General features: G+C 39.1%; 1 protein-coding gene across 1 annotated transcript in view; it reads left to right on the top strand.

The window, feature by feature from the left end:
* PCSK5 (proprotein convertase subtilisin/kexin type 5) overlaps nt 1–27,990 on the top strand; it is a 299,903-nt gene that overhangs the window by 254,025 nt on the left and 17,888 nt on the right. Inside the window, exons 25-27 of the mRNA XM_073345119.2 lie at nt 13,317–13,359; nt 15,476–15,618; nt 17,322–17,522. Coding sequence (XP_073201220.1) covers nt 13,317–13,359; nt 15,476–15,618; nt 17,322–17,522 — 387 coding nt within the window. The remainder of the gene's footprint in view (nt 1–13,316; nt 13,360–15,475; nt 15,619–17,321; nt 17,523–27,990) is intronic.

The raw sequence follows: 27,990 nt of genomic DNA, 5'->3' as shown, positions 1-27,990 counted from the left end.
CTTAACTTCTCTCTGCCTCATTCTCCACATGTCAAAGGACGTATTGACACTTACTTCTCTCACAAAGGTATTCTGAAACTTAATTAATGATAATAAGCCATTTTGAGAGGAAAAGTATTGATGTTATTAAAACAGATACAGCAGTGATAAGGCAAAAGACACTGTTACAGACCAGTCAGACCATTTATAGGAAAATGCTCCAAAAAGAGACATTACTAATAATGCATTTAGGGTGCACTGGTATCAATGAGAGCTACAACTGCTAGGTATCATGCAGTGTATTGTGAAATCCATATTTTTAAATAGCCATTTTTATTGAGACCTAGAAAGCAGACCCATAGTTTTAAGCCTAATTCTTATCCTAGTGCACAACACTAGTAAATTACCAGGCTGAGTGCTAGAGAATTCTGCAGGTGCAGTGGAGATGGGCTCTTTCACCAGGCCATGTATTATGGCAACTACTGCAGCCTCACTGCTATAGAAAACCTATATTCATAATGAATCCTCATCTTCCCACCGAGGGGTGGGGGGGTTGGTCCTGTAACAACACTGGAATAATATGCGGGAGTTAAAGACTCTCCTTTTTTTGCCATCATCATCTCTGCTGATTCCTGACTGGCAAACATGAATCCTCTTGTTCTCTGCTTCACTACACTGAATGGTGGCAGCTCACAGAACAATGGTTACTATTATGCCACCAAACACGTAAATAAATTTTAGGACTGGTGCATTGTGTATCGTGGCATTTCCCGTTTCTGCGATTCTCTCTTTGATACTGCAAGTGGGTCTACATGAGAACTGTTGCTGCTGCCTGATGGCAGTGGCATAACAGACACGTTTGCTAATTTTAATACTAAGAATACTGTCCAGCTAATAAGACTACCTCTGTGGATGCTATCTAAGAAGGCCCTAAAACACAGAACCTGAGGTACCTAACTGTGTGTCTCAAGTTCCCTGGCCCAGGCAATGTGGTTCTTACAATTCATCCTAAATCTCTCGTGGAGCCAGAAATGAAGGAAACGATGTCAGATGTAGCCAGTAGCGTCAAATATGACATTGGAGAAATCCCCTGAGCATGCTCCATGAGCTGCTGACAAGAATGTATGTGTTATTACATTAGAAATGCTGCTGTGTCACAGAGACAGACTTTAGAAGAGAGGAGAAGGTATTAAAAGATCTCTCTGCTCTGGCAAACAGGCACAGATACCAAGTCGCTCTTTCAGGCAGTAATTCAGGCTAGAGCTGGACTATTTGTGCCAGATTGTAGCTATGGAGCCTGCAATTTTTGCCCTTCAAAAGATCAAGTGGAGGGTTGTTTGGGAGTGGGAGGGGAGAAAGGCAGAGGGGTAAAGTGAAAGAAGCTGCAAGACAGGGTGGGGGGAGCCTCAGCCTGCAAAGACTTCAAGCTCCTCCCCCCATGAGCACAAGGTCCAACAGTGCAATCCTAGATCTCATTTACCTCAGGGAGCTGGCCCTTTTAGCCTTAACCCACACTGGAAACCAGCCAATGAGAGCACCAGCAAGTAGCATCACACTCCTCACATGCCTGATACCCACCTCCTGCATAACACATTCCCTAAGGTCATCGAGTCAAATGTTGCTCCTCCCCTCAGCATCTGACAGATGCACTCTGTCCTCCCTAAAGAACTCAGGCCCATTTTATCAGCTATCATCATGCCCCACCCCTCAATTCCCAAAATTATCCTGGCTACCTCATGGTTCACATTTTTTTCATGTTCTGTCAGTAAGGGCTACTGCATCCCCTACTGCATCACACACACCTTGCGAGCATTTCTGACCAAACCAATTGAGTGTGACACTCTAACTGGATAAATCAGCTCTCCATCTCTGTGTATCATAAGCCTTAAATCTAATCCAGTGCAATTCCCAAAGTCATTTTCACCAAGGTGGGTGAACATCAGGTGACTATAGCTTGGACATCAGTTAGTGCAACCAAGGCATGTGCTGGACCTAGCACCTCCCCTGTCTACCAAACTATCAAAGGCAAATGACTTCAGTCTCAAAGCTCAGTTGTGATCCACCTGCTGACCTGGCCACCTGCATGTGGGCCCAATGCACAATACAATGCCCACAGACCCAGACCTGAACCTTCCTCCCGATGTCTCTTGCAATTGTAAATAACAAGGTTAATGCAAATCGTGGCACACCGAGAGATGAACAAAGCCAGAAATGCACACTAGCCTGCAACAAGAAATTAAGCCAGAGAGGCACCCTGAAATCATGGAGGAAATCAATCCCAGAGCACCAGGTATATTGCATATCCCATTGCTCGAAGGTCAGTGATGGACCATAAGCACTGAAGTCCTTCTTGATCTCTGAATTCTCTAACTTTCACCAAACCAACCATTCAACCAGAAAGTCAGGGGAGCAATAGAGGTTGGGAGAGTTTGTTTTTTTTTCCTGTTTGTAATAATCCTAAAATTTTCATGAGCCAAGACTTCACAACTTTCCTTGTGTTCCTTTTGTTATTCTTGTAATTGGATCACGTTTGATTTTTGATGAGAGGGCGTGTACCATCCACTCCCAGACTCAGAGCTTGCTTCATTGTCTCAGTTTCTCCAGGTTCTTTTAAAAACAATGAATTTTAAACTTTCTACAGAGATCTACCCTAGCTCTTCAGAAAGTGACTGTGCTACGTCTCCTTTAAAGTCAACAGAGTTACTCTGGTGGAACTGCAGAACGTGGCTCATTTTATTTCACTGTTTATAGAGTCTCTGAAATTAGTATAAGTAAAGATGCCTGCAGAGCTGGAAGGTACTGATGGTTTGTAGTTTTAGTTATATTCTATGTATGAAAATATAGCCCATAGGATACATACTTTGTTTTCAACCAGCCAGTGCACTCCCATGAGAGAATGGCCAGTGGATCCATGAGCTCACCAATCCGTCAGCCCCTCGGCTAAGTTACTTCCCTTCACTTCCATAAACCCCTTCCACAGCTATCGTATGAAGGAAGCCCCTGCATAACTGCGTGCTGTGTCCTGTTGGAATGTTTATCCCTAAACAGATGCCTCAAAACCTGCCGACCATCTGTGTAGCAAAACTCTACAAGTTCTGCTGTGCCCAGGTCCCTCCGGGCCTATGGAAAGGGTAGCAGGATTTGCCCCTTAAGACCTTTGCATCAAGAGCTTTTTTCCAATATCACCTCTGAGAACACAGGAACCAGAGCAGCAATATTTACTAATTGGAGTGATCATCAAGACAAAAAAAAAAAAAAAGAGACAGATGAGCAACTACATTGTTCTCGTTCAAGCATTCTTTATAAGAATAAATACGGAAACACTCTGAGTGGCAGTACTCCTAGAAGAACAAACTCAGGTATAAGCATTTGGGGCCAAATATGCCTCAGTTACACCAGTATAAATCTGAATAGCTGTCAAAGGCCATCCAAATCAATCTTGGCTGCAAGGGAGCTAACAAACAGAGAAGGAAGACTGAATCACTTGCAAAATACTCTACAAAGCCATTACACAGAATGAGATGGAGAAAAATGGAATATAATGGAGCTGGAGTGAGAGAAAATGTTTTTGGAGAAGATTTAAAGAACCCATGAGATGACTCAAGGGCAGCACTATGAACAAATATTCAAGTGTACAGGTACAAATTGGGACTCTGGCTGTTGTGTTCTTGATTAACGAATAGAAAGTGATCTAGTTCTCATAGCAACCTAAGAAGCACAAAGCAAAACTTCATTTCTTAAAGATATCTCTGATGATGAATAGGCAAAGACTTTCAAAATACGGAGAATATTACTACAAAGATCCTCTTTTATCTTAGAGTAAATCTTCCTCCAGATGTTAATCTCACAGGATGGGTTTTAGCTTTGCAGATAATAGGTCTTGTTTGCACTGGCTTCTTAAGTGGGAAATGCAATCTGTCCAAAAATAATACCCAGTAAATTTGGAACACCTTTTTTGATTTTCAGCAGTGACATTTCAGTGTAGGCAGAACATGAGATTCAAGGATGTTGTCTTTCCAACAGTATCTTCGCATGGAGACTTTCCTTAGGTGCTTATAATATTAAACATATCTAATAAGAATCAGTAAATTAAAGACTCTTTTTTGTAGCGTTTTATTTCTTCATGAAATAACATTTCTGGGTCAATTCATGCTTGAGGAAAGCCTGTTAAGTCAATGGATTTATTCAAGGGATGAATTTGACCTAGACCTTCAGCAGTTTTAGATGCACAGCCTCTTTACTATTTCCAGCTTGGCATCTGCAGAGCTGAAATCATTTTTTAGTATTCACAAAGTAGTTCAGCCTTGGCTCCTCAGCGTGTTGGGTTTTGGCAAAATCTGAGCCAAATTCTGCTTTCATTTCCATGGGTAAGATTCCATCAATTTCATTGAGTTACAGATTCACAGTGCGACTGAGAGCAGAATTTTACCCTCTGATTATTGGAGGTTTGAAGCCAGATCTATAGACTCTCGTTAAACCGTTTAACCATAGAATCAGTCTGAGAGTGGGAGGGCAGTCATTGTGTTAGAAATCTGCTTGGCTTTGCAAGGTACAAATGCTCCACTTTAACAGTCTAGCTTAAAAGTTGTGATATGTCAGCAGCCACTTCAAGCCAGAATTCTCTGTAGAAATAAACAATAAAGAAGAGTTTCTTGCTGATCTATTGCTGGTGTGTTCTGCTATTTCTATGAGGTTTATCAAAGAACGAAAACATATGTAAAATTTAACAATGAACCTCTCAGCAACTTCACCCCAAGTGTTATTCACAAGCACCTACTTCTTTAAACAGTTACAAACAGGTGCAAGCTTTGGGTTTGTGCCTTTGCATAAGGAAGAGCATTTATGGAACCTCTTACTGACTGAAGCAAATGCAAATCTTCTGGGACTGTCTGCATATGGAAGGGAAGTTAAATTGTTTATTATATAAGCCAGGGATTAGCAACCTTTCCGAAGTGGTGTGCCGAGTCTTCATTTATTCACTTTAATTTAAGGTTTCGCATGCCAGTAATACATTTTAACGTTTTTAGAAGGTCTCTTTCTATCAGTCTCTAATATATAACTAAACTATTGTTGTATGTCAAGTAAATAAGGTTTTTAAAATGTTTAAGAAGCTTCATTTAAAATTAAATTAAAATGCTGAGCCCCCTGGATCGGTGGCCAGGACCTGGGCAGTGTGAGTGCCACTGAAAATCAGCTCGCATGCCGCGTTTGGCACGCATGCCATAGGTTGCCTACCCCTGATATAAGCCTTGCCATGGCTACACATTTTTGATAGCAGGGGACAGACTGATCCTGCTGCCATTCAAGTCAATGGCAAAACTCCATTGGACTTCTGGAGTGCAAGATTAGGACTGTAGTGTTGCCCTCTGATACCCTTACTAATACTGAGTAGTGCCTTACTCCACCACTAGTCCTATTGACTTCTGTGAAATTATTTGTGGAGTAATGTACTGTTCAACATGATTAAAGGTATCAGATTTTAGCCCAGTGAGATATGTATTTCTGTACAATACAGTTTTTCTCAAACATGAATGACAGCCCTAACATCTCAATACATATGAAACTCGCTTTAGAAATAATGCACCTATCATATTGCTTGGATTCCTCTCATTATGTTTCTGAAATACCAAAAACAGACTATAGTTTATACTCTCACCCAAGTTAGACATTTCCCTTTTTATTCTATTTTTATGACTGATAACCTCCAGACAAACCCAAAACCACCATTCTGAATGCTCTGATTTTCAGGTGGTTTATTTCAATGACCCCTGACTAACTACTGCTACTATAGATGTATTGATGGTGTATACTCTCTGCTTAACCTCTCACTTAGGGGCCCGCTCCTGCTCCCATTGTTGGATTCTTGCCATTAACTTCACCAGGAGTGAGATTGAGCCATTAATTCCTCTCTGTAAAAAAGAGATCAGAAAGTTCTTGTGTGGGATTCATCCCTTGACTGCTAGCAGAAGTACTTGACTGAAGACAAGATATATAGCTATCCCACTGCAGTTTTGGTGTATAACAGTTATATGTAGTTTTGGTTTATGAAACTGTGAAACTACTAACCGTGATATGTAAGCCAACACTTAGATCAGTCTTTGTACCAGATAACTGGAGGATAGCTAATGTAACACCAAAAAAGGCTCCACAGGCAATCCTGGCAATTGCAGGCTGGTAAGCCTAACTTCAGTATCAGGCAAATTGGATGAAACTATAGTAAACAACAGAATTATCAGACACATTGATGAACACGGTTTGTTGGGGAAGAGTCAACCTGGCTTTTGTAAAAGGAAATCATGCCTCACCAATCTATTAGAATTCTTTGAGGGGGTCAACACACATGTGGACAAGGATGATATAGTGATATAGCATACCCGGACTTTCAAAAAAGCCGTACCTCACCAAAGGCTCTGAGGCAAAGTAAGCTGTCATGGGATAAGAGGGAAGGTCCTCTCATGGATCAGTAACTGATTAAATGATAGGAAACAAAGGGTAGAAATGAATGGTCAGTTTTCACAGTGGAAAGAGGGTAATAGTGGTGTGTCCCCCAGGCATCTGTACTGCAACCAGTGCTGTTCGACATATTCATAAGTGATCTGGAAAAAGGGTTAAGCTATGACATGGCAAAGTTTGCAGATGATACAAAATATTCAAGGTAGTTAAGTCCAAAACTGACTGTGAAGAGTTACAAAGAGATCTCACAAAACTGGGTGACTGGGCAACAAGATGGCAGATGAAATTCAATGTTGATAAATGCAAAGTAATGTATATTGAAAAACTATCCCAACTATACATACAAATTGATGGGATCTAAGTTAGCTGTTGCCACTCAAGAAAGATCTTGGAGTCATTGTGGATAGTTCTCTGAAAACATTTGCTCAATGTGCAGCAGCAGTCAAAAAAGTGAACAGAATGTTAGGAACTATTAAGAAAGGGATACATACTAAGACAGAAAATATCATAATACCCCTATATAAATCCATGCTACGTCCACACCTTGAATACTGCATGCAGTTATGGTCATCCCATCTCAAAAAAGATGTATTAGAATTGGAAAAGTACAGAGAAGGTCAAGAAAAATTATTAGGAGCATGGAACAGCTTCCATATGAGGAGAGATTAAAACGATTGGGACTGTTCAGCTTGGAAAAGAGATGACTCAGGGGGCATATGATAGAGGTCTGTAAAATCATGACTGGTGAGGAGAAAGTGAATAGGGAAGTGTTATTTATCCCTTCACATAGCACAAGAGCCAGGGGTCATTCAATTATATTAATAGGGAGCAGTTTTAAAATAAACAGAGGGAAGTACATACATCTTCACACAACACACAGTCAACCTATGGCACTCATTATGGGTGACATGTGACAGCCAAAAGTATAACTGGGTTCAAAAAAGAATTAAATAAATTCATGGAGTCTAGGTCCATCGATGACTATTAGCCAAGATGGTAAGGGACACAACCCCAGAACCTCTGACTCCCAGAAGCTGGGACTGGACGACCGGGGATGGATCACTCAACAATTATTCTGTTCTATTCATTCCCTCTAAAAATCTGGCACTGACCACTGTACGAAGACAAGTTCCTGGGCTAGATGGACCATTCGTCTGACTTAGTATGGCCATTCTTATGTTCATATATAACCCATCACATCAGGGGTTGGCACATTTTGGACCAGATTCTTATTTTGCAAACTAGTATAAATCAAATCCATTAAGTCAACTGACCTATTCCACCTGATAGTACTTCCTCCCACTCAACCTCTTCTCATTTCAAATGCCTCCTAAAAATCCAGATCTTCCCTGTTGCTGAAAAACATGAATTTATTATCACTTACTCCTGAGACCCGCTGCCCTCTTAAGCTATGGAACCATTACATGGAACACACTGAATAACCACATAATCTTTGTTTTCTCATACCTCATCTCCTCTATTGTTCATTACAACCTTTCCTTACATCATGAGTCAAATTAGACTGTATAATCTTTGGGGCAAAGACCATGTCTTTTTCTTTTTGTTTTGTAAATAAAACCACAGTAATCAAAATTAAAGTTAGTCCTGTGTTATAGCACCATAATTAAGAGCAGAATCTGGCCTTCTCTCTTGCTGTTATACGCTGATGTCCTTTCTCACCTGGCTGGCTCTCAGGTGTCCTGGCCACCCAAAGAAAGGTGAAATGGCGTCAAGAAAAAAAGGAAGAGAAAGAAGATAGAACAGATAGTGTGACAGAAGAGAGAAAGATGAAAAAAGAAAACTGGGACAAAAATGGAAGAAAAAAACCAAACCTTTCACACAACCAGAGACGACCCAAGCAACAAATCTTGGGTCTGATATTTCCCAAAGTTTGGGGATTGCCTGGGTGCTGGGATTTTGGTTTGGGCCCCTCTCTAGTCAACATTCCCATTATGAGAGCAGTGTATGCTTCAGTTGTTTTAACTGAGAGCCAATAAAGTAAAAGTAAAAAAAATTCTAGAGTGGTAAAATATAACTATACTCATCGGTGACACATTAAAGCTTACAGTACTGTTTTCATATTATTTCATGATATTATTCAGAGAAACATAAAAGGCAATAAAACTAGCAATAACTTGAAATTAAGCAATTACAAAATCTTGATTCTTAAAGGAAGACCATAGTGTAATATCAAATCATTTCTAGCCATTACCTTTGATTAAATTTTAAAAGGAGAGCAAGGGCTTGATAATGTCAGGCGCTGAATACCTCATCTCCCTCTGATTGCAAGAGGAGCTGGGTGTGCTTAATACATTGCAGGCTCAAGGCGAGTCAATTAATTTTTCCTCCAAGCAATTTAATTAAAAAGTGATAGTTAATAAACAAATGGAAAGCTAGAACAAAAAGTGCATAAAATTATACTCACAGTGCATAAAGTTAAGTGTACTCTTGAGTCATTTCAGGATCTGGTTCTAATTTGATGGCACTACTTGAGTGAGTAATTATATTCAATGGGGGAAATTCAGTAGAGAGGACCTGTAATGTAAGTAATGTTTCCAGAATCAGACCCCGGCTAAACACTGTGAACAGACATAATGAAACATCACCAGGATTTTCAAAACACCTTTGGACTTAATTTTTAATATGCATGAACACATATAAATATCTATTTAAGCCTCTATGGTAATATTACAAATCCCTTTCAGTTTAACTTTATTTATTCAAACATAAATACTCCTCCAGCAAAACGCCATTATGCTTGTAACATGAATGTCAGTACTTCTCTTCAGGAATAGAAAAGGCACCAAACAATTTCCCAAACCAGAGAATTACAATTGAAATTAGAGTCTTTGACTTTTGACCAACAGTTAATCTTTTAATGTACTTTTCTTATATCAAAACAGAGATTATTTTTACACCAAATAGTGTCTCTACTCCAGCCTTATTGTGCTAGAGAAAGTGGGGGGCGGGGAGGAAGGAATCAGTTGGTTACGAAGTGGGAGGGAAACCAAATGACTTTCTCCATGAACTCTAGGTGATGAATACTTAGCTAACGTCTCTGTAACAAAATCGCAAAGTCAATGAAGTCAATGGGAGTTGTGCACACATAACTGAGGGCACAATCTGACCATAGATTTTGAATGGGTTAAATCCTGCTCCCATTGTAATCAATGGGTGCTTTGCTTTTGGCTTCAAAAGAAGTGGGGTGAGTACCACTAGAATTGGAAATAACACTGATAATATCAGGATAATATGCAGATCAATCATTAGTAGTCACATGCCAAAAAAGATTCCTGAAACCGGAGACCTCTACTGGTTTGCTTACTCTCTGGAGACCCAGACCTTTTATAGCTACCCACATGGATGTTTAAATTCAGATTGAATATGATGTGAACACATGGACATCCTTTTCAGAATCCTTTCATGTTTGTTTTAGCTAAGAATTGAGCCTAGTATTAGTCTGGCAAGTTTTCAGGGAACCATGTTTGAGAAGAATTTAATTAATAAGTTCTTCCAGAATAGGGTCTCTCTCAAAGATGGTTTCAAACAACTTGGAAGATATAAAGCAGGATCTGTATTGAATGGCTAATTCAATATTACAGGATTACGTGTGAGCCATGTTTTATTTCTGCCTGCCATCAGATAAAATTATAATTTTTGGATTTCTTTCTTATCCAAGGTCCATAGCATATTAACAGTTTTAACTCAGAAGCTTTAGCTGCCCAACTATAGAACAGTAAAGTATCCATTTTAATTGGCATAATTTTCAGACAACAAATAATGTTGTAGCAAGTTCTAACAAATGATTTAATGGAGTGACCAAATCAATAGACAATTGTACTTGGGTCACACTGGTTTAACAAAGGCTGCAAATCTGAATATATGATTGGATTCTCCAATAGTTTTAACTAGAAAAAAATGAAAGAACTGAGATGAGTATGACTTTACCCCTGACAGTATAACCCCATAATTTCCTCTGAATGACAAAAAAAATTAATAATTAAATGATTAGTGTGTTTTCAGAGGGGTCGTTATCACTAGCTACAGTTCCAGATATGCATTCCCTGTAATAATTTTCTTTTTACAGTTTGATAGATAGTAGCTCAACAGCCTGCTGTAGAAGTCCCTCTGACAGGTTGTGGTTCCCTGCTATATAATTACACAAGGAGAGGAGAGGAGACATAAGTATCTACTGAAAGATGTGAACAGAAACCAAGTTCTCAAAACCTTACATAGCAATGATGATCAACACTGACCCTTTTTATATCCATTCTTTTGTCATGTATACAATTACTGGGCCTATTCCTGTGAGTTGCTCAGTAACTTTCCCTCCCAATAGAGTAAACAAGCATTGAGGGTGCTCAGCAAATTATGATTTCAGAGAGAAATGGCAAAAATACATAACTCTGTTTGCCAGTCATTTCAAAGGGAAGACAAAACATCTGTAAGTTTTGCTTTGACCTCCTTGAATCGTGATACACTCTTCTTCCGGCTTTAGCAGTTTGAAAATCTGCCAACGGATCTCACCCTGGAGGCCTCCATATAGGATTCAAACCCAAACACCTTCCAAATGAAACAGTCTAAAGTTAGCTTTTCCCAAAGATGGGTATAGCCTCCTGACAAGGTATTTACTATTAGCACATCCACCGTCACAGGAATGTAAGAAGCTGGCGACTAGCACTGTTTCAGGAAGGGTTCCTCTTTTATCCTTGAATACGCTCTTGCCTGACAAGATCAAGAATGGAATGCTCTTTAAATATTCATTTTTTTAAACATCTGCCTAAGCAACTAACTTATTTAATGTTCACCTTTCTGTTCTCTTTACTAAAAGCCAAAAAAATTCTATGTTTGTAATTATATTCTCAATTTGTCTAGGAGACATCTATTTAGGCAATGCCAAATATAGGTAACAAAAGAAAGAACTAAAAGTGGATAATCAAGAGAGACCACTTTCTCCAGAACATCCCACAGAGCCAGAGAAAACAGAGCTCCTATACATGAAAACAAATTAATATACTCCTGAAAGGGAGAGAGCATCTGAAGACTTTGGAAGTAAAACTCCAAGTGATCCCCACAAATTCTCAGAATGTTCTTGAGACAATACCTATCTGTTTCCATCAATGACTTCTTGGGACTGGTGGTACCTCACCTGAAATATTAACAACAAACCCAAATATCTGGCGTCCTGATATTCTGTACATAAGTATATACACACTAGCCTACCCTGATTTATCATAAACCTCTGTGCCAAGAAGAAATGTCATACACACTAGAAGGGAAAACAAACAATTTTAGAAAATGTCTTTGTGAGGAAATTTCCTTATAGAACTCATTTCTGCTCTCAGAAACCATGCAAAAGAAACTCTGGGCAAATTAAATACCTTACCTTGAGGATAAAAAATTACTTTCTAGAGAAAGTACTTAAATATTTTAATAGTATTTTCCTTTATCAACATTAGAAAAACCTAATCCAAAGAATACTGAAGTAAGTGGTTGCTTTTGTTATTTGTTCTGTAAACATGAAGGAGCATATTTACAACAAGCATGCAATCTTTGTGGGAAAAACCTCATGCTTCAATAATGACTTGTCAGGTATATGTGCAAAACAGGTAAGTGTGTGCCTCGCTAGTATATGTGCATTTGCAAGGTGCAGTTTATGTACAAGGAAATACTGTCAACACAGTTAAAGTAGGGTCATTAAAAATCTGGACCTAAGCATACTGTGAAGTACCAGAAACAAATTTACATATATTTCATGGCAGAATGTTTATAAACACACTGGACTTGTGCTGATCTCTTGCTCCAGGTCTGTCTTCATCCCATTCTGGGAATTTAAACACAGCTTTCTTGTAATCGTATTTACAATATTTATATTTCTTGTTTTAAAATGCTGAAAGTTTAGTGTTCCAAATTCTCCAGCCCATTCACAGCTACTGGTGGGTTGCTTAGGTAAGGCAAAGGGCATCAAAACCATCTGCAACTACCCAGGTGAGAATTCCCTTCATGTGGGAGAGTCCCCAGTGAGTGTAGAGCCAAATATGCCCGCTCCTACACCATGGCCAGGACATAGTTGGTGTGTTAGGAGTAGGGAGGGAATGTGACTGGTGCACACCACACTCAGGCAAACTACAGCTGGTGGATAGTCCGTTTGGGACCCCAACTGGACCCCTGTCTGATTTGAAACAAGACAGGGAATAATGACACCTTGTTGTGTCTGTTCTCTGCTGCACCAATTGCAAACAGCAGAGAATGTTCATGTTCCAGTAGTAATTCTATCTGATCAAGTTATCAGAAGCATTCGCACAAAATAGTGTTTGCAGTCTTGTACAGACATTCTTCTAACCCCAAAGACCTGGGCACAAATGTATGTGTGCAAACCCTGATTTGCATGAGTCTGCAGATATGTATTCATGCAAATCACGGTTTGCAACTTTCAGTGCTTATTCATATTTTTTAAAAGATTGCTTTTAAAAATGTCATGCTGAGAATTTCCCTTTATAGTAACTAGAATTAGGCCGAAAGCACATTTTGAATAGTGACTTGTGATTATGAGTCTCTAAACTTTTTGGTGCCCAATTTAAGACCCTTTGAAGGGTCCTGATTTTCAGAAGATGGGTTCTCAGTGTTTTATGAAGAGCTGGCCCCTTTAAGGTGTCATAAGTTGGGTGCTCCGAATCACTAGTCACTTCAAAATTTAGGCCAGAATCTGGTTTTGGGAAGAAATTACTTCAAAACTGAAGGGGATTCAGATCTGAGATTCCAGTTCAGGCCCATCTCTCATAACTGCAATGTCAGAAAATAATTTATTTTTAAACTTTGCCACGTATAGCATTTTGTTTTTCAAATTAGAGTACCATTTATATAATTTTGTTTTTTAATTCCAGGTGACCCAAGAATATGCACAGCATGCATCCACAATTACTATATGTAAGTTCAACTCTTTTAGTGTCATTACATTTTCTGAACCAAAAACAATGCTCCCTAAGGTAATGGAGGTTATGCCATATCAGTTAGCTTCTAGTTGCTGCTTGAACAAAGAAGGGTGGTTGAAGAACTTTAAAAAGGGGGGCAAAGATAGGTGTGGGGGAGACTCCCTCAAACCCTAAAGCAAAGTATTATCACTTGAGGATACTTAACACCTTGGCCTTAACTCCCACTGACCATAACAAGCGTTGAGGAAATTTATCACCAAGCGGAATCAGGTTGTTCTAGTCTTTTCCTGCTCCTACCTAAGTCAATGGCAAAATCCCCAGAGGGAGCAGGTTCATGCCTGACATCTGATATTCAGTGATGGCAATAAACAGATCCAACACGCTAATGCTGTCAAGCTGTTGAAATGAGCAGCCAGTGGCATAACAAACAATAGCCTACCTGTTTACCTTCTTGGGGGAAAGCCTTACTTTATTGAAAATGGCAAGTATCCAGCCTCACATCTGTGTTGAGGAAGTCTTTGTCTTTCGGTACCTGGATCCTGGAAATTTACCAGTTGGCAAATTCCAGGATTAATCCCCATATATGCTACATCTGATATCCACTATCTACAGGGCCCAGTAGTAAGTATTTGCAGTTGTGACTAATTTAATGTTGCAGTTAGAAAATACATACTACAATCCTCAACATTCATGCTGTAGATTAAGTAATATCCAAGATTAAAAACTGGCTGATAGGTCTCAAAATGTAATTGTAAACAAGGAATCATCATTGAGCATATGTTTCTAGAGGGACTTCAGAAAAGATCAGTTCTTGGCCATACATTGTTTAATATTTTTATCAATGACTTGGAAGAAAACGAAATCATCACTGATAAAGTTTGCAAGTGACACAAAGATTGGAGTAAATGATGAAGAGGACAGGTCACTGATACAGAGTGATCTGGATCACTTGTTAAACTGGACGCAATCAAACAATGTGTGTTTCAATATGGCCAAATGTAAGGTCATACATCTAGGAACAAAGAATGTGGGCCATACCTACAGAAAGGGGGACTCTATCTGTAGAAGGAGTGACTCTGAAAAAGACTTGGGGGGCCATGGTGGATAATGAGCTGAACATGAGCTCCCAGTGCAACACTGAGATTAAAGGGCTAATGTGATCCTTACACGTATAAACTGAGGAATATTGAGTAGGATTAGGGAGGTTATATTACCTATGTGTTTGGCACTGCTGAAATACTGTGTCCAGTTCTGGTGATCACAATTCAAGAAGGGGGTTGAAAAATTGGAGAGGATTCAGAGAAGACCTACAAGAATGATTAAAAGATTAGAATACATGCCTTATAGTGATAGACTCAAGGAGCTCAATTGACTTATTCTACCAAAGAGAAGGTTAAGAATTTATTTGACCTCTGATAATAAGTACCTACATAAGAAACAGAAATTTGATGGTAGAAGGCTCTTCAATCTAGCAAAGGTATAACAAGATCCAATGGCTGGAAGTTGAAGCTAGACATCCTCAGATTAGAAATAAGACACACATTTTTAACAGTAAGGTTAATTAACCATTGAAACAACTTACCAAAGGTACTGGATACTGGATCACTGGAAATTTTAAAATCAAGATTGGACCTTTTTCTAAAAGACATGCTGTATTTCAACAGCAGCTATTGGACTTGAAACAGGAATTAATTCAAGAAAGTCCTATGGCCTCTATTATGCAGGAAGTCAGATTAGACGATCACAACGGTCTCTTCTGGCTTTAAAATTTGTGGATCTATGAATCTGTGTATACACATATATGACTGTCTGTACAAATATGGTGTTATGCATGTTCAGATGGCCAGTTATCAAGCAACTGCAATAAATGTACAAATTAGGCACACAATTGTATGCATCAATTTTTTTAAATCAAACTTTACAAGTATATTTGAGAACCATAATATTAACAAACCTGGCTTGTAGAGTAGTGTTGAACTAGGTAGCTATTTAGTTTGTGAGTAATTGTATTACATCTGCTTAGGAATTATGCCTGTTCACCACACTGACAAAAATGAACTCCATGACCTCACACAGACTTATTAAATTGACTAAGAATGTTCTGTCACTAGGTATAAGCAGCATTGCTATAAGAACTGCCCTGAGAACACCTACAATGATGAGAGTACTCTTCAGTGTATAGAATGTGATGAAAACTGCATCAGCTGTGACAACTATGAGTGCTACTGGTGTAAAAAAGGCTTTTATCTCTTAGGTAAGCAAAGTAACAGGTAACATATATATGCCGTCTCAAAAACGATTTGCACTAAAAGCCAAAATTTGGACTTAATTCTCTGAGGTTCCTGAGCATCCTCTATAGACGTCAATATGAATCGAGGACACCTTGTAGAAACAGGCCCTTTGTGTAAATCCAAGGGATCTTTTGGTTCAAAGGTCCCAAAATGTTTGACTATGAATTCCAAGCGGGATTTTTATTTTTAACAAGTGTTTGGCTTCAATCCCCTCTCTTTGAGCACGTACAGGAAAAGATTTCTATTTGATAGAGCTATGTGAAATGAGGTGGCTTTAGTTTGACAGAATGAAGCAAACCTTTTCTTTGCTTTTAATTTGTGTGGCTTTGCACATTCTAGCTTAACTTTGACTTTCAGGTCTGAACAAATAAACCTCAAATTGTCTGAGCAAAACCCAGTTAAAACCACTAAATTTCATATCAAACTCACACAAAACTAAGAATTCCTCGTAAAACTATGAAGCAACCAGGACTAATTCAGACAATATTGCCAAACCTGAGCTACAGGTAGTCCCCAACATATGGCACACTCACCCCTCCAATTCTGGGTGCTATGGAGCACAGCTTCACGCTGACAGAAAGCTCTGTCGTGATAAAGGAGAGACCAAGGTTGCCTCAAGGTTACCATGACCATTGCTGGTGTACATTGTAAGCTCCTCCATTCTCCTGTTTAATTTGAAAGCCCTATCAACTTTTCTCCTGTCTCCCTCTGCAAACCTATATATTACCATTTGTATGTCCAATTGCAAACACAAGACCTGTTGCTCCCTACCTGACTGTGTGCATTGGAAGGAAGTCAAATTCAATTTTGGGCTTTGCAAGGAACCTCAGATTTGCTCAAACTAGCCCTGAATCTATCTTAACTATTTTAGTGTTTACACTGCTGAACATCACCATGGTATCCAAGCACCTTCACTGTGGTAGCTGAAGATCTGAATCAACCCAGGTTCACTCAATATTGGCCGCACATCTGCTGGAATCAGATCTTAGGGTTCAATCACGAAATTCAAATCTAGATCTAAACTTTTATAAGATAGTGAGTGTTAGTATTTTGAGATAGACTCAGCTCTACTTAAACCTTGGTAGAGAATGGCTTGAAAGGTTTGTGAAGTTTTCTATAAGGACATGGGCTGAGTGTAAAGTTTGCAATAAAATTTAAAACCAGGGGCTGGGGTGAGGAGGGGGGAGGCATAACAAAAATTTCACACTATTCTACTGTTCTGTTTGTGTTTCTTAAATTGCCTCAGAATGAGATCAGGGATATATACCTTCCCCAATCTCAAGTAGCCAGGATTATTCAAAATATACAAGTCTAATCTTGGGTGCTGAATCTAAAGAATACAGTTTTGGAGCTGTGATGGGTCTCAGCTGCAGGATTCCCAATTGACTTTAATTTGTTCATTTCCAATTGGCTTTAGTAGGAATCATATGACTGAAACTACACACAATCTGTCAAAATGTATCCCTGAATTTCCAACAGGGGTTGGAAGCGGCATAAAGAAGACTAGAGATTAAACTTCACTAATAATCCTCAAGCACACAGTATTATTAATGTTGCTGTTCATCACAACACCCAGAATGGATAGGTGTATAAAGCGTTTCTTTATCTTCTGGTTCTTGATATGTGTGAGCGATACTATGACTTAAAGGCGCTTTCTATGTTGTAGATGGGGAATGTGTGAATGACTGCAGAGCAGGTTTCTACAGTGATGAGGACTTTGCAGAATGTGAAGAGTGCCATAGGACCTGTGCAACATGTGACGGGCTCAACTTTGATGACTGCACCAGCTGCAAACAGAATTTACAGCTACTCCACGGGAAGTGTGTGAATCCAAAAAACATGGTAGTGGAGGGGAAATTCTGGAATGGTATGTTGCTAGATCCTTTGATCCCTTTTATTTCACCCCATGGACTATTATGATTAGAAATGTTTAGAAAGGCATCCAACCCCTTTTTTCCAAGGTCCTATAGGTTGGATAAAACTACCGCATATCTAAGTAGATTGTGAAGTTAAGGAATCATAAGGACTATGAATATAAATCTGGTCACAGAGGGTGGAATTCACCCTTCGGCAGAGAGTCCAAGGCTTATGCACAATTTAAATCCAGTTTAGGCCCTATTTTTGAGGCCCTGTGTTGGCTCCCTGAACAGGGTTGAATTTCACTTTGAATGAAGTATAGAGTATATTGTAAGTAATTTAATGGATCAAATTTAAGAATAACCATAATGATCTAATGGACTGAACATAGGATTTGGAGCTGGAGTTCTTGAATTCTAGCCGTGGCTCTGCCATTAGCTTCATCTGTGACTGCCCGAAGTCACTTCAACTCTCTCTGTCTCGGATTCCCCATTTATACAATGGAGATAATATTTTTACTCCCACAAGATCATGGCAAGTTATTAATTAATGTCCGTGAAACATTTTGAAATGCAAAATGCTATTGATGAGTTTTATCATAATTACTGGAGCAGAGCAAATGATTTGTCGCAAATACATCATTTTATATCTTTTTTGTTTTCATGAACTACCTGCAAGCAGATCACAGTACTTTCACATTTGTTCACTGTAAAATTATTTACATATTTCTTCAGCAAATAATTCTTAATCTGTAGATGATTAATGAACAATTCCTAGTGACTATTGGTAATTTGCACTATGTACTGTGTTGGGATTGTTTTATTCCCAGTTTGCGTGATTTATGCATCAAATCAAAGCAGCGCTACTTGTGAATTTTATGTATTCACTTTTTGTGAATATTTGTAAACAAGCTTTAAAATAGGCTTTTTAAAATTAAATTCACTGCCGTGCAGAGGCCCAGCACAAGTCCTCTGCACGGTGTAAGTCCCACACCAGGAACTAAGTAGGACTTCAATGAAGCATAGGCCTGCTACTGACCCTTGGAATGAATGTGAATTTCATCCTGTGTGAGCATTCAAATTAGTAAAGCTCAAGTGCTCAGATGCTCATTGAAAGTGAACATGAGAGTCACAAATATAGTCAAATGAAAATTTGCTTTTGATTCAAATGTATTTATATGGATTTAAAAGAGCAAATACAAGAATGGCTGTCCTGAGATCTACATGGCCTTGCCATTAACTAACATCTATATAATCCTTCTGCCAGATGGTGTTGGCAGCAACAAGAAAATGTTCCCACTAGTAGCTCATCTCTAATTATTGTCTAATGTTTCCAAACGAATGTACTTCCTATCCATTCAGAGGTGTTGTGCCCAACAGAAGCATATTTCTTATCTGCAAAAGCGATATAAGTAGAGGCCCTGAATTTGCTTTTATTTGGCATCTAGATGCTTTCTTCTGGTTACAATTATCTATAACTATGAATAAATAATGACACAGGAAATTTGTCTCATCTGAGGATCTCGTTTTGTTTCACCAAGCAAATAAGTAATATTTCCATTTGATTCCCATTCATTCAGGACTGAGCTACAGGTAAAATGACATGTCCCAGGTCACACAGTGAGTCAGTGACAGAATAAAAACCTCAAGTCACTTCACTCCCACTCCCTGCTATAACCAAACAAAATACACAGCTAGCTGTGTCATGTTCATTAGGGTGGCAATCTAGGCAAAATCCCCAAACCCCCATAGCTTAATTCAATAACTACCACAAGTGCCTTTGAAAAATCTTTCTCTATTAAAAAGTATGCTAAAGTGAATGCAGGCAAGGTTGTGGCTGAGGTGTGTTGGACCTTGAACTCAGCTCACAAATAACAATGCCATTACCTTCATCTCTGCTGGACTATGTCTGAGACAATGTAGTTGAGAATGTTACAGTGGATTTTGTAACTTAATTGACCATTCATATTGGACAAGTTGGTTCATAACCAACCATTTGAGTCTCATGAGACAAAAAACTGTTGTCTCAGTTTGGCTCCTAGACAAACAAGTTAAGGGGCAGCATACCAGAGCATGCTAAGAGATAAGTCAATGGGAAGGCAGAATTTATTTACATTTTGAGAGATTGATGTAGCTAGGTCAGGATTAAAATCGCTTTCTGGGTGTAGAGTATACATTTTTTGTATGTCTAACCTTCACTTCCATTTCTTGTGTGAGAATAAATGAAAGACCAGAAACATGAATTTTCATGAGCACACAGACCAAAGACTAAGACAGTGTGTATATAAAAACTTTCTACAATTATACTTTTTTTGTGGGTACTCTGGTGGGCTAACAATTCAATTCCAAACTGAGAATTTGTTAATAAATCATATCAAGGCCTGAAATGAGGAAACAGCGCTTGTATGGCTTCCAGACATTTAAAAGGAAAGGCAAGCCAAGGGAAAAAAATGGTTGAGCTCTCTGTTTGTAGCTCAAAACATCTGTATTTTATCTGGTGTACCAGATGATGAAATGACTTTGGGAGCCAGGAGACATACTAGTGTAGGCTTGATTCACCAAGTGATTACACACACCCTATCAACCGGACTAGACATTTTGCAAGCTGAAATCGGGTCTTAATTTTGCCAGTTCACTGGAAATACCACACCCTGAGCTTGTATGCTCCTCAGTCATACAGTGTAGCCTACCGTATTCTTTTGAGAGGTGCAAAGGAAATGTTTCTGTTATAGATTCAACATGGAGTACATGCTTCTTCACATGCAAATCATTTCAAAACAAAATTAGTCATTAATTATGTGAGGTAAGTATAGCCAGTACAACTCATATCACACATTGTAACACAGAACGGAAGTAGCATCCAAAAAGAAGCCACTGAGAAGTGTACTAGAAGCCTTACACCAGCTGCATGTGTCTGAGCACTTTTTTCTTTCCCTAAATACCATATTAAACAACAAGAATTAAAAAATATAACATGTTAACAGAGGGTTGGTGGAGAGAAAACAAAATATTCAGAAATTAAAGGATTATAGGAATTACATGCCAGCTCGTACAATTCCTTATAGGTCCATTAACTTCAATGTAGCTATGTTGATTTACACCAACTAAGGATCTGGCTCTAGGTGTGCATTTTGTGGTGTATCTGGAAAGATGTGAGACTAGTGAGGGGATAGGGACTAATGGATAAGGCAGAGAGATGGGGAATATGGAATAAGGGGGAGAGGAGGAAAAAGAAATCTAGATGGAAAATTTTATGATATCTACAGAGGAGGATTTAGCACCATAGAAGGAGGTAGGGGACCTTTTTAAATAGCATCCATATGTGAAATGTAACTCTGTCAGAGGCAAGCAACACTTATTCACTAACCTATACATATTTTTCATCATCCCCATTGGAGTTGCATACAGATTTTTTATTCGAGGCATTCATTCGTTAAATTAATCTTGTGGCTGTTATGTGATAACCAGCTTGGGAATTAATGGTTACTGGGGGTTGTGACTTACTTCTCACCTAACCTACTAGTACCCTTGAATTTATAATTCTCATAAGTCTTTGAGATGGGATAGGTTCTAGTATTTTATTACCTCTGTATATTGTTTTCATTATGTTTTATCATGTCTATTTAATTGTAATTAGCTTTTCGAGATATGTGGTCTATTTTATGTATTTTTATTCAGGGCAGTATCATTTTTGCAAGGCCAGTGCCATAAACAGAATAAAATCTAACAAACTAAACAGCATCCCCACTGGAAAAAACTGGCTCTCATTCAAATCACATCCTTACTACACAGCGTACAGACCAAACAGGTCACCTTCTAAAAGTAATGTACACATGGTTACAACCCTGGCAGTACAGCTCCTTCTATGTTCGTCACTGCAGCAATGTATTGCATGTTTTTGACTTTGGGTTTACAAAAAAAAAATTCACAAAAAAAAATCAAGTTTTCTTTAGCAGAAACTGCTATATTTTCAATTAGGAAGCAAAGGAGAGTAATTGCAAATGTGGGTGGGCAGCCAGTTTGATATCAGGAACTGGAATAAATTAACTATTTAAATCCCTTCTCTCTATATATGAGAATAAATAAATGTGGTCCCCAAACAGAGAAAACAAATGTACTGAGTCCATAGGTGGCTTTTATAAACGTGAATACAATCACTTGATCCTACACTGCACAGGTGTGAAGGATTGTTGTGTGCATAAGCACAAGGTAAAAACTAATGAGCAGGTCAGGGATCACAGAAAAACTGACCATGCATTAATGAGAACTGTGCTGTGGCTCCCTAGCCACATGAGAAAGACCAAAGAATGGACTGGAGAGCCCTGCACGGGACTATTGTAGAGCCCTGCGGCAGGTCTGGGATCCTACAGATCCCACCGCCATAATAGCAGGAGCAGGACTAAATATAATCCCATATAGAGCTCTACCATACAGCTAAGTAGCTAATTTGAATGCGTTTAAACCAATCTCTCTTCAGACACACCTGCATTCTTGAAAGCAAGTGAGCCGGCATTCAAGGAGCTTCAAAATTTACTTTCACTCACTGTGAAAGATTACATTGAATATCTTTAAGGATAGGTGTACTTTTTCTTTACCTCTGTAATAGATGATTCTAAAGGGAAATCTTTAGTAGAAGCACGAGAAAGATAAAAAAGTAACTTTAGGGACGCTTGACTTCAATACTCCAACGTGGTCAGGATACCACCCACTGTTATTTTCCTTCGAACAAACTTCCTTGTTCAGTGTTAAAAGAAATCAATGCTTACTGTGATTGTTTATCATTGTCCCATGTCCTGTTGTCAGAGGTAGACTGACATATTTTGAACTAGCATAAATAAGAAAGGAAGAAAACCAAAGTTCAGACCTTCATAAAACTTTCAGTTTGATAAGCTCATGGAGTGGCCTGAATGCTACCACGTATCCCAAACTGCAATAAAGCTTAACTCAGAAAGTGGAAAAAGTACAAGTCAATTCCTTAGTTTCTGCAATGGGGAGTGAAGCTGAAAATATTTATAAATTGCTTACCTTTACTGATGAAGGAAACAAGAATTAACATGGTATTGGGGCAGATTTTGGCCCTAATGGAAGCTTACATGTGTGACATTTTAGTTTCTGCAAAATCATCCAAGCTCTGAAGGTCTGAAAAAGTTTTTTTTGCATTTTTTTAAACCAGCAGTGAAGTAGTAAACATTATCATCAATGACAGGTTTCAGAGTAACAGCCATGTTAGTCTGTATTCGAAAAAAGAAAAGGAGTACTTGTGGCACCTTAGAGACTAACCAATTTATTTGAGCATAAGCTTTCGAGAGCTACAGCTCACTTCATCGGATGCATACTGTGGAAAGTTCAGAAGATCTTTTTATACACACAAACCATGAAAAAATGGGTGTTTACCACTACAAAAGGTTTTCTCTCCCCCCACCCCACTCTCCTGCTGGTAATAGCTTATCTAAAGTGATCACTCTCCTTACAATGTGTATGATAATCAAGGTGGGCTGATCACTTTAGATAAGCTATTACCAACAGGAGAGTGGGTTTGTGGGGGGGGTGGGGAAAAAACCTGGATTTGTGCTGGAAATGGCCCAACTTGATTATCATACACATTGTAAGGAGAGTGATCACTTTAGATAAGCTATTACCAGCAGGAGAGTCGGGTGGGGGGAGAGAAAACCTTTTGTAGTGGTAAACACCCATTTTTTCATGGTTTGTGTGTATAAAAAGATCTTCTGTACTTTCCACAGTATGCATCCTCTGAAGTGAGCTGTAGCTCACAAAAGCTTATGCTCAAATAAATTGGTTAGTCTCTAAGGTGCCACAAGTACTCATTATCATCACTAATCTTCAGAGTAAACATTCCATATATATGAATAAGGGCAATCCACGCTTCTCTCTGACTGACCTATTATTTCAGGCTGTCTGCTGAATTAGCAAACGTCATTGCAATAGTGGACATCTGGCTCACATATTTAATGTTTTCTTTGCAACCATAAGGACTTGAGATTTCAATTTTTAAATGAAAGCTTAGATTCCAGAGCACAAGGAGGAATCCTCCAGATACAGGTAACAGCTGGCCAAGCAGTCATGAGCTGGTCTCATTTACTGCTTGGTCTAACATAACTATTGAGGGGTACAGTAGGTCAGAATGCAAGGCTAACAGCCAGAGCTTGCAATTCTTTTTTGTAGTCTCATCACCCTTTTTACTTCAAAGATACAACTCCTCCACTAAATATCTAACTAATTCTACCACTTCCTTACAGAAGAATTCTACTTGCCCACATGCCCAGAATGAGTAAGTAATGGGTCAGTGACAAGTAAAATATTACTGTGTGGCAGAACTGGCCATCTGGTTTCTCATTATCATCAGAGCAAAGGCCAATAAATACATTTTGTCCCTAGGCTAGTACATTTTCTTGACAACTTTTCAAGACTGTTCTATGCAAAAAAAAAGCATTGGTCCCATCATGGCAGGTGCTGTGTCTACCCTGGCAGGTGCTTGTGGGTCTACCACAAAATCTTCTGCAGTATATTTACTTGTTTTGAAGGATATTTAGGGCATCACCCAGACTATTGTTTTTTTCAAAATGAGGATCCAACTGCTACTATTAAAATAAATGGCAGTTTTGAAGCTGGGAGAACTCGATTCAGAATTCAAACAGGCCCAATTAATTACAAGCTTTTCATATCGGTGCTAGGAAGAGAACCCTCAAGTTGAGTGTTTAAGTATTTATTTCTGACTGGAAAGTTATAAGCTAGAGTGACTGGACTATAGAAATTTTCTTCTATGTCCCAGGCAAAATATCGTAAAAGCTTAACTGCTTGTGCATATTCCCCTCTGGTGGAGACTGTAATGTATTGCAAAGAATGACTGTCACAAATGTTGCCAAGAAAAACAAACATGAAACTGTAATCTTGATCGCTGAAATACTTAATTGTAAATGAAAGTTGGTATTTCTTAATTGTAAACAGTTAAATGTTTTCAAGAAATTTCTCCATAAACATTTCTCAGCAGTTATTAGTCTCTGTCTTAACCTTATCTAATTGCTATTTATTATTTATGTTACCCCAAGTCCTCAGTCAGGATTAGGGCCCCATAATCTTGGAAGTTGCTACTACAGCTATATTTCTGTTTTCCTTTTTTCTCTTCATAACTGGTATTAAATGACAACACTTAACAGTTTGCCCTGTCTACAGAAGGTTTTCAAAGGAAATAAAATATAAAAGACATCAGTGCATATGTGGCTGCTGAGAAGTTACATAACATTTTGTATTCCATCTTGATTCAAGAAAATCTCAGACAATTTCTGTGGGAAATCATTGTAGCCTTGAGAAAGACTGAAAGTGCTAAAAAAGGATAGATAGAATGACCTTAGAAATGCAAATGCAATAGATTCCAGAAACAGATAGTATTCAGTTCATGTGAGATTTCTGAGGTAAATAAAGTGAGAAACATTCTTATTTAACAACATGGCTACGGAATATATCAACAATTCTTCCTGATGATCACAGTGTGGCTAATGTGGGGCTTACTTTAAAAAGAAGGAACCAAGAGAGATGAGAGGATTTGCAGACCAGTGGGTCTCACCTCAATATAAGAGAAAATGATACAGTATATTTAAGGATAGGAGAATAAAAAGCCTGAAAAAATATAACCCAATAGGATCACTTCATGTAAGAAAATCATACCTAACATTTTCAGAGTATTTTTTAAAAAATACTAAACAAACATGGCCTAATAAACACATTTTACTTGGTATTCTGAAAAGGGCTTGTTCAAGTCCACAATAAAACATTAAGAAAGTGAATAACTATGAACAAAAGGGGCAAAGTCTTATAAAAAACCAATTGTAGTGAATTGCTGCTCCTCAAAATGAAGAGGAGTCATGAGTGAGGTTCTTAGAGGTCTGTCAAGACCACTATAGTCTTAACAATTAGGGAAGCTAGAGTGAAGTTTGCTGATTTCTTTAAGTTGTTTTGATTAGTAACATCCAGGCAGTTGAGAGAGACTCCAGCTGGCTTTTAAGTGTGCTGGGCAATCTGACAGCTTAGATAAGTGTACAATAATATATACTGTTAAAAGTTAGAATTTCATAGATGGTAATGGGTACTGAAATTGCAAGCCCCTCAGAGAAAAGGAATTATCATACATAGCCCAGTGGAACATCTGCCGCAGTGTGTAGCACAAAACAAACACAGAAGCTGCTTGGGTGTGAGACAAGACCAAGGTAACCCTGTATAAGTGTAAGATCAGTAACCAAGGATCTTGAAGTCCTACTGACTGCCAAACCCAGTTTTTCAGGGCCTAGCTCAAAGAAACAAACATTGCCTTTCAAGGTTATATAGTAAGGCTTCCTGAATCCTAGACTCTATATAAACCTAACTAAAATGAATAACTCTATGAAGCTAAAGTTTGAATCAAAAAGCTTTCCCCATACCCACCCTGCAAAAGGTTTACCTACCCCTAACTGGCCAGTTTCAGTGTATTACAGTCCAGTTCTCTTATAGTGTGTTGGGAGAGTAGCTTAATCCATCACAGCTGGTCCAGCCCTACTACTCTGACAGTGCATGCACTAAAGGCATACAGCTGTGGACTTTCCTCTACTCACGGAGAGATAGTTAACACTCTCCCAGCCAACCTGGGAGGAGAGCTAGGGATAGAAAACCATACAGTGTTTGCTGGTGGTATATAGTACTGAGCTCTGTTTCGGGCACCATACCTTTGCTGTTGCTAACAAGGAATATATCTGGATAAGTACAAGGAGGTTGGTGAGAGGTATGATAAACTAAGACTATTAAAACTGGAAAGAAGAAAAGTTAGAAGGGGATTAATCTAGTGTTTAAGATTATAAAGGATATAAGAAGAACTGATCCATCCCTCCTTGTTTCCTTGTCTCATAATTAAGGTTAAGATTTTGTCAGGGTTATTTTTAGTAAAACTCACAGACAGGTCACAGACTCCTGTGAATTTTTTTTTTAACGTGCCCGTGACCTGTATCTGACTTTATTAAAAATAACCGGGGTGGCTAGGGCTGTGGCGGGGAGAAGGAATGACAGCTGAAGTCCCAGGGGTGGGGACTGACAGGCGAAGTCCCCCTGCCATGGGCGTGGGAGGGGCATAGCCCCAGCTCCAGTGGCCGCAGTCACAGGGAGGACGTACAGCACCGGCTCCAGAGCTGGCTGCAACTGCAGGACAGGAGTACATAGTCCCGGCTCTAACCACAGCCATGGGGGCATATCCACGGCCCTGAGAAGCTGCAAGGGAAGCACCCAGCCCTGGCTGCAGCTGCGGGGCAGAGGCACGCAGTCCCAGCTCCAGCTGCTGACAACTGAAGCCTAAGAAGTCAGAGATGTTCAGTAAATATATGTAGGAGGCCTCGGGTTCAATCACCCTCTCTGCTTGATTTAGAGAAGGGAGTTGCACTTGGATCTCCTAGTATTACAAAAAGGTGCCCTAGTCACTCAGCTATGGGATATTCTGGAGAAGGACTTTCTCAATCTGTCCTGTTGAAAGTGTTCCACTGTGTCCAAATAATGAATTAGTCATGGGTAGAGGAAATTGAACTTGGGGACATTTACATTAGCTGGAAGGTCTCTAACCCCTGGAGCAAAGGTTTCTCATTCTCTCCTGTTGAAGCTGTTCCACTTTGTCTCAAATATTTGACTAGTCATTGAGCCAGAAAGAGACTCTGAGTGTGAGTGACTCTATAGCCTTCTGGTTACAGTACTCCACTAGGCAGTGGGAGAGCCAAGGTTGAGCCCTTGCGCCAATCACTACATCATTATTTCTACCCAATGGAACTGTTTCAGTAGGAGAGAGCCAGACTGCCACAGGGGCTAAGGTGCTCTTCTGCAATGTAGGTAACCCAAGTTCAAACCTCCAGCAGAGGGAGCAATTAAACCCAGGTCTCCTATTGCTCTCACCACCAGCCGAGCAGTCTATACAAACATTACCCCAAATTTCCCACCCAGAGTATGAAGTGTAAGTTTGCAGATAAAAAGATTCCATAAGAGGAACATGAAGGATTCTTCCTAATGGGGAGAATTGGGAGATGATTGATACATGTGAATACATCTCTTTCCAGGCACTCCCTTCTTCTCCTTCATATTCTTAATTCACTTCCAAAGAACTCCTAACGTGTTAGGGAAAGAATGTAACCAACTAGCATGAAAGCATAATACAAATTATTCATTCAGAAGCGACCCCTAACCATATATTTCTCCCCAGATAAAATGAGTCTGCATTTACCTATTTGTGGTCTAAATTCAATGTCCATCCATACCCCCAACCTGAAATTACCAATAACAAGCTAAGCACTTGCAACAAACACTCTAGAACAATGCCAAACTGGATTTGAGGGTGCCCTTTGTGTTTTATTTTTCTACACTAACCCTTTACTGATCAGCCAAGAATATGTGATTGAATTAAATTGTCAATTGTCTAATTTCAAGGAATATAACATTAGACTTTTATGGCTGTAAATA

Source organism: Lepidochelys kempii, chromosome 5 (assembly GCF_965140285.1).
Source record: "Lepidochelys kempii isolate rLepKem1 chromosome 5, rLepKem1.hap1, whole genome shotgun sequence".
Lineage (NCBI taxonomy): Eukaryota > Metazoa > Chordata > Testudines > Cheloniidae > Lepidochelys > Lepidochelys kempii.
This window is presented reverse-complemented; position numbering and strand designations above follow the sequence as displayed.